We start from the raw sequence: 11,918 nt of genomic DNA, 5'->3' as shown, positions 1-11,918 counted from the left end.
TACATTTGTTGCTGGGGTGAAGAAAACGGATAGGGTGAAGAAATAACAATAAATAGCACAATCAACTATCTGATTTAAAGATGGCTGCAGCTGAGTGATTGCATTGGTGCAGACACCAGAGCCACACTGACTGCAGCATTAGAACCTGAATACTATCCAACACATTAAACCTTTGTAAATTAGCCTAGGAAAAAAATATGAGAACATTTTCTAACTGCAAAGATGGTCAAACTAAAAGCAAGAGGTATGTAGAAGGAAAAAGTATGTTATCTGGACTAAACTTATGAGAACTGACAGCTGAGTATGGGGCTTTGCTTTTAAAAATCAACATGGGTGCTCCTAGGGTATGATCTGCTTTTGGGTAGCTTTAACTTTCACACTCTGAACACAGTTCTTTTCTGTCTTCTCATGTTAGATAGGAATGAAATGTGGGCCTGGATATTGACTTATGCAATATTGCCTCTGTGGCTATTGATGCTAGTTCATCAAATGGACAACTGACGCATAGAAATGAACGTTTCCATACGTAAAAGTCCAAGTTTTACATCCATATGGCTGGAGTATGACTTTTACTTGTTCACAGACTCTGTGTGTTTAACTTCTAGAAATTACGATTAACATTATGGGATGAGATTCACTATTTTTGTAACTGACCACAGCACCCACTCTGATCAGCAGCACTAGGTCAGTCTGTGGCAAGGAGTATGGAATGTCAAATGCTTACTTAAACCCGTGGAACATGTTGCTTTCTACATGGTTACCTTGAGCAGTACCTGCTGGTGGCAGAACAGAACACTGGGGAAACCTGCAGGGAACTCATGTGATCCAAAGGTGACTTTGTTACATCACATAATCTTTACTAAAGCTAACTAAACAGAATAAAACAAAATCTTCTGACAAATGATAATTCTGGACAGTGCATTTTCTAATCTCCTTTTGCCTGTGCATGTGATGAGATAGAGCTTACAGTTTACTATTATTTAAATCAAAGCTAATGCTACCAGTCTGAATAAAAGAAGCAAACAGTGGTTTCATAAAAATTGGAGCAGCAAAAATATAGAATTAGGCTTCAGACTGACCTATAGAGGACAAAATGCTTCATTCTCTAGAGGAATGGCTAACTGTGGGCAAAGCGTCCACTGAGACAAAGCATCGCTGCTTTCCTTTTCTGACTTCCACTGAACACAACTATACTGTAAGCAGGTATGAAAACTACTGCAAGCAGGTATGATATATACTGTAGCATATATCAAAATATCAGAAAGGCATTCCACCATGGTTTATAAATGATCTGCTGGATGGATATGTCTTATCCCAAGAATCCTGAATACAGGACTTCTCTATATTTGCTTTTTTGAGCATTGCTTATAATGTCAGTTGTGTGTATATATCTCCACATTTGTTTCTGAGTCTTGACTGAGATTTCAGTCAAGATATCAGAAACAAGATATCAGTCTTGACTGATACTTTCCTGATTGGCCAGACAGCAATTCTCGGTTATTAGTGAACAACAGCAAGTATTTCAAAACTGGTATTGATTATTTCAGTATGGTCTCACCTTGTAGTTTTGATATCAAGATCATAACTTTTGTTTGAGACATAGTACCTCTTCTACAAAGAAATATATTTATTATTGGAAGAACAGAAGTGATGAGGATCCACCATGGTCTCAAGTAAATTATTAATTATCCTCAAGATAAAAATGTGGTTCTTATTGACTGTAAAAATTCCATTTCATTATGACTTTTTTTTGCATTAGAATTATGAGCTGTCAACTATTAGAAATCATTTCCCTGTACAAGTATTTCTAGATTGACTCACAGTAGAAAATACAGTTAAATACTCTCTGTGGTTTCAAAGCAATTAAAACTGATTGAATTAAACAGAGGAGAATGGGATTCTCTTACCATAATTATGAAACAGTGAAACATTTTATAAAAAGTGTTGAATAATGTCTCTGTGGATAGACAGTGCTGTTTCTAACACTGCTTCACTTCATGTGAGGAGTTACTCAAATCACTTAAAAATAGGATTGTCTTTAACTTGAGTGCGATGATTCTGGTGAAGTGTTTAAAATTCTAAAAAGCAATTGGGGATCAAGCCACGGTTACTATTCTTCACAGAGTGGGAAGCACTGCCTTAACACAGAGGTGGGTGATATGGCAGAAGTTACTGGATGGTTTCTGACCTTACGTGCAAATGAGTAAACAACTGGTCCACTAAAGCTTCTGTTCCTTTTTTTTCCCAGCTCTCTGCCAGAGATGCAGTGTCCTCCCCTGGTTTCCTTTTTATCAAAATCTGAAGTGATAATTTCTCTGCTAAACTTCAAAATAGTCCCTGGCATTTATGCTACTTAAGATTAAACCATTCACTTCTAAGTCCTTTTCCTCAAAACCATTGCTGCTCTGCTCTTGTTCCCGTCTTACTTGTTCCCAGGCGTAAGGGTACCTTTTCTGTTCACATGGCTATCTCTATAGGTCTGATAATAAAACTGTGGCTTCTCATTTCCATAGTACACTTTAGAAAACCATTCCACAGTTGTATGGACCAAGAAAGAGATGACTCTCCCTAACCAGCCAAAAACCCATTCACAGGAGTGAAGAAGTAGGAGAAAACATCTCCAAAGAACCAATAAATTACAGAAAAAGAAGGATGAAGCAGATCATAAGTAGGGTAGGAGGAGACAGACCACAGCGAAATTCCTTCGTTGAACCACAGAGCAGTGAGGAAAACTTACAGCAACACCATAGCATAACAGACAGAATTGTCAAGGAAACAACAGTGAAACTATGCTCAAAGGAATGCAACAGAAATCACCTAGATAGCTCATGATCTACAGAGACATAATTTAAATAAAGCAAAGGGCAGTGGGACAAGCTGTGTGACAAGAAGCTTAAGATTCAGCTTCAAGCTATGTCCTAATGTTGAGAGATTTTGGAGTAGAGCAGTAGACACAGAGCCACACAGTCATATCAGAGTCCAATACTTGTGATTTGCTCACAATGAGACCCATGTCAATCAGAGGTAACAACATGGACTTCAAAGAAGTTACATGTGATTAATGCTGGCACAAACACAGGCATAATCTGGCCCATGTCAGTAAGGTCTGCAGTCATCATCAGATCTTCATTAATTGCTCTGCATGACTATACAGGAATAATAGTAATGACTGCCAGGGTGTTTTAATGGTTGTCAACAACATGGAGGATGTGCATAGTGACTAATACACACAGATGGGGAACGTAGCTGATTTCAGCTGTTAGAAGTCTGGTGTATAGATTTAACAGAAGTGTCCCTAAGTGACTGAACAACTTCCAAATGAGAAAGCTGTCTTCAAAATATAATTGAAGTTTCTGGAATATCATAACAAGCACAATGTGGATATAATTATTACCCCATCAGAGCTGGAAAGACATGAATGCTCAGACTCTGCTAACATCTTGATCAGCCAAAGTACATTTCGATAAACCTCTTTGATTGTCCATTTCTCTTTTTGATGCCAGTGTAAATTCTCTAAACCATGTGGACAAACTACCTTTTGTACTCAAAAGCTAATAATAATTTAGGTGTCAGGTCTCATGTCCAGACATTTTTTTCTCTTTCACCTAGGTCTGAATAAAAGGTGAACAAGGCTTACTGGTGGTATTTCTTCTTTCCACCCTTCCATCATAAGTGCCATAACTTCTCTCTGTAAGGCACTGGGTTTGCATGATCATTCTTTTCCTTTTCATATATCAGCGGATATAGGAGACAACAGTCCCTGAACTAAGACAGCAAAGAGTATCCTTTATCTGCCTGTGTTCAAACTGAAGTGGCTGCTGGAATATCTGACCATGGCTATTGGTACATTTTATAAATAACACAGCATGACAAATACTAATTGTACATAAACCAAATATAGCTCATAGTTTACAGTTTGCATTTAGCAATTCAAAGGTTCAACAACTGCTATGTTAAGAATAGAGAACAGAGTTACAAGTAATCTCTTTCTACACTGTCTGTTCTCCATTTGCAAGTTTTGCAGATCTGTCCATGATGTGCCATATAGCTAAACTCCTCCTACTTGAATGCATTGCTGACTCAAAGAAATATAGTTATTTGAATAACAAACTTTGATATTTATAATCTCTTATACTATTAGCCATACAAAAACCCCAATAGTTATATATCATTTGAAGGTTGTAATGTTTGCTAGGTACTAAACTTTTCAAGTGTTCACATTTTGCCTTCCAGTGGAGTTAGAAGCAATCTCAACATTTGACATTTATATTCCACTTTCATTGGAGAGATTGGGTTTTTTATTCTTTATTAGAATTCTCACCTCCTTTAGAAATTCATCAGTGTTTTGCTTCCATGGGATATACTGTGATATATTAGAACTTGTTTGATCCCATAATCTTGAGTCATTTGTCAGTAGTCTCTAAGGATAAAGGGAATATTAAAGAGTGATGTTAGCAGTGGGATTAAGCCTTTTATCTTGAATTAACTCCAATGATTAAGAAATTTGAAATCAACATGAAAAATATTTTTTTCACACAATACATGATGAAACAATGATCTTCACTTACATACTCCTGTATTCATTAACAGGGATATTCAGTAATGATTTGGAACCCATATAGAGAAAAAACTCTGTAATAGTGAGACATATTTCACATTAGAAATAAAATCTCACATTCCAGCGTTTAAAACAAGGCCCAGTTCAGAGAAGATTACATAAAAGCCCTCTAGTTTGAAAGAGATCATGCCATATATATAGCATTCTAGTTTCTATTCTTTTTCTCTGAGGCAAGGTTTTGAAGTTTGTGTTGCAAAAAGTCCCTCTCTGACTTCTTCACAGGCCACTTTAGGTACTGGAAGGCTGCTCTAAGGTCTTGACTGAGTCTTCTTCAGGCTGAAGAAGCTCAGCTCTCTCAGCCTCTCTTTGTAAGAGAGGATCTCCAGACCTCTAATCATGTTTTGGCCCTCCTCTGGACTCGATCCAACATGACCATGTCTTTCTTATGTTCGAGGTCCCAAAGATGGACACAGTACTGCAGGTGAGGTTTAAACAGAGTGCAGTAGAGGGGAAGAATCACCTCCTTTGGCCTGTTGGTTTGATGGAGAAGCATGTGTATGACAGGATGTGAAGCACTGGTAAAAGGGAAAGGATTGATGGAGAGGTAACTGAAAGGTGGCAGTGTTGGACATATGGACGAGGAAAGGCTGCAAAAATAGAGTAAGATTCACCTGGATGATGGGAACATCTGAAGAAGGAATGTGAGATAGGTCACTTTGGTAAGAACAACAGTAGAAGGAATATTCTGGAACGAATAACTCCATGCACCTCAAGTACAGGCTGGGGACTGACCTGTTGAAAAGCAGCTCTGCAGACGGAGACCTGGGAGTGCTGGTTGATAATAAACTGAACATGAGCCAGCAATGTGCCCTCATGGCCAAGAAGGTCATTGGTATCCTGGGATGCATCAAGAAGACTGTGGCCAGCAGATCGAGGGAGGTTCTGCTCCCCCTCTTCTCTGCCCTGCTGAGGCCTCATCTGGAGTCCTGTGTCCAGTTCTGGGCTCCCCAGCTCAAGAGGGACAGGTAACTTCTGGACAGAGTCCAGCGCTGGGCCACCAAAATGATCAGAGGACTGGAACATCTTCCTTATGAGGAAAGGCTGCGGGAACTGGGGTTTAGTTTGGAGGGGACTGAAGAGGGATCTCATCTAAATAAAATATCTAAATGGTGGGTGTCAGGAGGTTGAGGCATAGCTTTTTTCTGTTGTATCTATTGACAGAACAAGGGGTAATGGACAAAGGCTGGAACACAAAAAGTTCCACTAATACACAAGGAAAATCTTTGCTGTTCAGGTGAGGGAGCCCTGGCACAGGCTGCCCAGAGACGGTGTGGTCTCTCCTTCTCTGGAGCATTCCGAAACCCACCTGGACACATTCCTCTGTGACCTGATCTAGGTGACCCTGCTTCTGCAGGGGGGTTGGACTAGATGATCTCTAGAGGTCCCTTCCAACCCCTACCATTCTATGATTATATTTTATAAAGTCCGACAAGGAAGACACATTACTGTATTGAAAACGTTTAAGGGGAAAGATGAAGGCTGGCTGTTTCAGCCACGGCTGTGACATCACCGGGCAGGAGACGAGGCACTGCTCCTTGTGTGCACAGTATACCGTTATCAGCAGCAGGGCCAAGCGAGGGAATGCACCCGCTGAGCCGCTGTGGGCACAGAGCTGCCCGCAGGCAGTGGGGTAACAGGCCCAACCGCTGCCCACCCTCGCCGAGCCCTGACCCGCCGGCCCTCGGCTGCCGCCAGGGCGCACGCGCGGCACAGCCCTCAGGGGGCGCCCCCCGCCCCCGCCGCCGCTCGCCTCCCGCGCACGCGCACTGCAGCCCACCGCGCCTCTCCGCCCCCACACGCCTCCACCCACCGCGGATCGGCCTCCGATTGGTCCGTCCCCCACCCGCTGCCGGCCACTCAGGGAGCCCGGCCGGGACCCCGCCTCTTTAGAACGCGCGGCGGCGGCGGCCCCTGTCAGCTGCGGTGATGGCGGCGGCGGGGCTGTCGCTGCGCGGGGCCGTGGCCTCCGGGACGGCAGCGGCGGTGCGTGGGCGCGGCGGGCTTTGGAGCCGCCTGCACCCGCTGCAGGCAGTGCCGCGGCGCACCGCCGCGCACTTCTCCTTCCAACCGGACCCGGCGCCCACCGCCTACGGTGAGAGCGGGGCCGGGCCGCGCCGGGCCGGCGTCCACCCTGCGGGCCGGGCTCACCCTCGCTGTGCCGCCGGGTCCGGCCCTCCCGCGCCGCTGCCGCCGCCTTCTCGGTGGGGGGGCACCGCCCGGCCGGGGTGGGGCAAGGAGGGAGGAGAGTGGGCGCTTCCCTCCCGCTCGGGCCGTCCTGGCCCGCGGAGGCTTTCCCGGCGGGGCGGTAGGTGCGCTTCTGCCGCGGCGTCCGCTGCGCTTTGACATGCCGGGCCTTCGGGCCCCCGTGGGCCGTTAGCGGGAGTAGTGGTGCTTCGGGCGCCTTCCGTGCCTCACCGGTACTGCCCGGGGGGAAGGTTTGGTGAAGTGATTTTGAGTAGGCCAACCATCACCTGCTCACACCAGCAAGCCCTTCGCCTGCGCCTCTCTATCTTCAGTGGTAAAGCTTCTAACAGTAACATAATGCCTTATATCCAGCCATCCCTGCATTTGTATTACATGCTGAAATCATGAAGGTAGTAATAAAGCAGTGATTAATAAAGACTACTGTCTAGTGAAAGGTTTGAGATAATCCTCTTTGATCACATGCTTGTAAGTAAATGCAAGTCAGTTGGAACTGAACAAATCTAGATGAAAGTTGGTGTTTTGGCTTCATTTCTGAGATGCATTCCTGCAAATGAGTAGTTCTGAGTTCCCCTGGAAGAAGCCTGCCATCTGGAGAACAGCTGTTTCATGTGAACCACACTGTGTTCTAGAAAGGTGCTACTTAATTGGGTACCTTGGTGCTCCAGCTTGCTCATAAAATCTGAGAAAACTCAACCATTTCTGTGAGTCATTGAGAGGAGCAGGCATCCAAGCCTGTGTGCTGCAACTGCCTGCCTGAGGTCACAGAAAAGCTCTAGTGGGGCAGGTCAGGTTTTGTTGCCATTTATTAACAGAAAGTGACTTCTCTTTGATTTAAAATACACTTGGAAATGCTGTTAAAAACAGTGAAAGAAAAAATGCCAGTGCAGATGCTAATATTATTGACATAATGCTTCTCCAACTCCACAGTTCCAATCTGAAGGGCATAATTAGTTTTTTCTTTCCCATGAGGTTTGTTACAGAGGCCTTTATTAGAAGCAAGAGCAGCAGGTCAAAAGAGCCTGTGTGAGGAGTTTCTGGCTGTTGCTTAAATGATAGGCATTTATTTATATCAAATACTTAAAGGATTGTACTTTTGTGCTGGTTTGGCTGGGAAAAGATAATCTAAATGTTGGATGACTTGGGAAAGAGAGAAACTATTCTCCAGCTTTCTACCCTTGAATTTTTAGATGTTGAGTATTTGTAACTTTCACATAGTTTGATTAGTTCCCATAACATTTTTTACAGTTTCTTCTTCATAAAGGGCCATATAAAGTGTAACAAGTGATGCTACCAAGCACAGGAATGTGTAGGAACGCAGCTACTTGTCTCAGATATGTCATGCCATGAGTCTTTAACAAAAAATGCTAACATCAATTAACAAATTAGGAGGAAAGGAAGCTGAACAGTTGTTGAGAGATACTGTAGCTACTGGAAATAGACTGTAGTTCTCCGTTTTGTTTTCTAACACCGGTTCTTGTGTTTGTCTGGGACCTTCACCTTTATTGATTTTTTTTCTAAGCATACTGTGTGTGCTGGTAGGCAGCATTCTGCTGGGCTGTGGCTTCTCATTGTGAGGTACAGGTTTTGCCAGTTAAGGAGCTACCAAAATTCACCCAGGAAATTTCTTATTCACTCAGTTTCTGATCAGGCATTATTTTATTTGCTTGGAGAATCTGAGTTGGTCACTGTAGTGGGAACTTGGCTGTTTTGTTCCATCTTTGCTTTCAGGCTTGTTTGTTTTTCCTTGCAGTGCTGGAGTGAAGAAGGGTGTTCAGGTAACTTTCCCTAGATTTGAGGGTTTGCTTTCAATCTACCTTGCAGAAGGTTTTAATACAGCAGTCTGATGCATTTGCTTTACCCATTTTAACTATAATATCAAGTTTTCCTTCTTCGGAATGTGGATTTGGTGCTTCTGATACTTTCTAACTGCAGTCCAGAGAGCAGGCTGGAGGTCTAGAAAATTTCTGGTGTCTATAAACAGGAAAGACTGGAGCTTTAAAAAAGACCTAATGAAAAAATAAAGAATGATGAAGGAAGCTTAATGAGATCTCATGAATTTTAGCAGAAAGAATCCCAGTCCTCAAAAAGATAATGCTTTACTGGGGTTTTGTCCTTTGAAAAGCTGTTATCTGAGTCATTGTTCCTGGTGTTTGACTAAGCATTGCAAAGCTGCATTTGCTGTAGCTAAGAGCATAGCTTTTGAAAAAAAAAAGAGGTTGAATGCAGGTGAGTAGAATTATAGTCTCTGGGATTGCATAAGTTAAGTTTACTCAGCAAATAAGCCTTTAGTACTCCTAACAGGGGTCTTGTTTATGATTGCTAACTAAGTTTTTAGCCAAGTTTTACACTGCTGCTTTCTAATGTACTTCGTGTTTTGAACCAAATTAAAAGGCTAAATAATCACTTTCACACAGGGCAAACTCAGAAGATGAATCTCTTCCAATCCATAACAAGTGCCTTGGACAACGCTTTAGCTAAAGATCCAACTGCAGGTAAACTCTACCTGTTAGTGTGCTTTGCTTTGTACGAATTGCATGTTGGTTTGCCTTTTTGTGTACAATATTAAATGCATTTCTTGTGACCTTTAAAGTTTCCCAGTAAGTTATTTCTACACTTTGATCTCAAGCAAAGGATTATGTGATCTAAGATGCAGTTATGTCTTCTGTATTAGCTGGATGTATTTGGCCTGAAAGTTGGGACAGAAAGATACACTGCTTAACACACTTCTGGTATTACCAATGTGAACTTAAGGGCAGCTTATGTCACACCAGTAAGTAAAGGAGTGTTAAAAAAAATGTACATCTTAGTTTTTAATTCTTTCAACTCTCTATACTCAAAATCTGTTATTTTTTTTAGAAACTATTTATACATCCTCTGTCCATTTTCTGTTCTTTCCCAGCCTCCAAAATTCCTTTCCAGCTTCACTAATTTCTGTTCATCATCATGCACAGGAAATGTAAAATTTTCTAGGCTTTTGCAGTCTGGATAACCTGTAACTTCAAAGAAGTTAGTTTATCATGGCTTGATATTTTAAAAGAGTTATTCTGAACTCTTTTGCACAAAAGTATTTATTTCATTTTTAATTCTTATATGTAACAGGAGGTCTATTGCTTCTGTTGTCATAACAAAGGACGATGGCCAGATATTTAAAAGAGATTGTTAATGTCATGAACCCAACTGCAAAAGCTTTATGATCTTGTTTAATTAGGTTTTTCTTTTTAGTGTGTTAGTAACTTTTTGGAAATGCTTGGACCACTGTTTAATTTGAAGTCTGACTAATCATCTAATCTGTTAGGAGAAATTCTATGTTGTTTGTCCACTATGCTTGTATATACTCCCTGTCAATCTGCATCTGTGTTATAATTACCTTTATTAAGTTAAGCTTAGACTAGTGAGGGTATATTAGTGTCAGGAACAGATTTTAGTTCCATTTCTGTAGAATCAGCCATATCGAAGTAAGTAGACTGTTAGTCTAGCAGGAACCTGAAATCCTGTGCAACCTGATCTAGGCAGACCTGCTTTAGCAGCAGGGTTGGACTAGATGATCTTTAAAGGTCCCTTCCAACCCCTACCTTTCTGTAATTCTGTGATAATCTTCAGCCTTTTAGTCTCTCTAAGGTTCTAGTCTTGCTCCTCAGCTTAGTAAGGCTGGATCTTTGCAAAGCTCTTTGCCAGACCATGTTGGAAACCTACAGTCCACACATGTGAGTTGTCAGTATCACCCCACTTACTGGATTAATTTGTACTTCTTTCAATAGAAAACATATCCTTCATATGTTTTTAGTTGTGAGGGAATTGAGCAACTGTTGTTTAAGTAGTGGAAATCCTCATACTTGGGTTGATGAGAATTAAAATTTGTCCAGGAAAATATTTTCAGTGGCTGAACAGGATGAGTAACTGCACTCAAGTTTGCTGATACCAGCATTAAATGGGATTTTTTTAATGCCAGCTGGCTCAAAAGTGTGTAGCCATATGGTAATGGAAAGGCCTTACAAAGACTTTAAATACAGAAAAAAAGGCAAACCAATTAATGTTAAAAACTAATTAGATGATATGGGAACATACTGAAAGTTATTTTTATTCAAGTGGTGCCAATAATCCCTTTGAGTGTGTTCTGTTTAAATAAAAATAGTATTTGAAAGGCAAGGAGGCTAACTCATTGTTTTGTATCCTTTAGAATGTGGAAAGTATTGAGGAATTTGGGAATTCTCCGACTGACCCTTGTTCGTACAAACTCTATTAGTGATACTGCTGCACATCTTTTACATGCTTAAAAAAATTGACATGGTATGGTGTTTTAGCCCTGGCTGGGTGCCAGATGCCCACCAAGTCATTCTGCTACTTCCTCTCCTAAACTGGACAGGGGAGAGAGAGAAATGTAATGAGAGATTTGTGAGTCAAGGACAGGGAGATCACTCAGCAGTTACCATCATGGACAAAACCGAATCAACTTGGGGAGAAATGGTTTGATTTATTAATGAACTGTCAGAACAGACCAGGGAAATGAGAAATAAAACCAAATCTTAACAACACCTCCCCCCACCGCTCCCTCTTCCCAGGACTCTCCCTCCTTCGCCCCTAGCAGCGCAGGGGATGGGGGTTGCGGTCAGTTCACTACAGATGGACTTTGCTACTGCTGCTTCTCAGGGGGAGGCCTCCTCACACTTCCACACTTTCTACAATGTGGGGTCCCACCCATGGTAGACAGTCCCTCATGAATTTCTTCAATGTGAGTCCTTCCCATGAGCTGCAGCTCCTCATGAACTGCTCTTGCATGAGGCCTGCCACGGAGGCAGCTCCTTACACCCTGCCCCAACGTGTGTCACCCACCGGGAGAACAGTCCTTCAGGTACCAATTGCTCCAGCCTGAGTCCCTCACAGCATCACAAGTCCTGACAGCAAATCTGCTCTGGTATGGGCTCCTCTCTTCCCCACAGGCTCTCAGGTCCTGCCAGGAACTTGCTCCAGGGTGAGTTTCCCACAGAGTCACAGCCTTCTTCAGGCCCCCACACGCTCCGGTGTGGGGTCCTCCATGGGCTGTGAGTGGGTCTCTCCTCCCCTGTGGCCTCCATGGGCTGCAGGGGTACAGCTGCCT

At 42.6% G+C, this 11,918-nt stretch overlaps 1 protein-coding gene across 1 annotated transcript in view; it reads left to right on the top strand.

The window, feature by feature from the left end:
- Window positions 1-6,525: 6,525 nt before the first annotated feature.
- BCKDHB (branched chain keto acid dehydrogenase E1 subunit beta) overlaps window positions 6,526-11,918 on the top strand; it is a 135,816-nt gene continuing 130,423 nt past the window's right edge. Inside the window, exons 1-2 of the mRNA XM_061989932.1 lie at window positions 6,526-6,710; window positions 9,238-9,315. Coding sequence (XP_061845916.1) covers window positions 6,545-6,710; window positions 9,238-9,315 — 244 coding nt within the window. The 5' untranslated portion in view covers window positions 6,526-6,544. The remainder of the gene's footprint in view (window positions 6,711-9,237; window positions 9,316-11,918) is intronic.

The sequence above is a fragment of the Colius striatus genome, chromosome 2, assembly GCF_028858725.1.
Source record: "Colius striatus isolate bColStr4 chromosome 2, bColStr4.1.hap1, whole genome shotgun sequence".
Taxonomy (NCBI): domain Eukaryota; kingdom Metazoa; phylum Chordata; class Aves; order Coliiformes; family Coliidae; genus Colius; species Colius striatus.
This window is presented reverse-complemented; position numbering and strand designations above follow the sequence as displayed.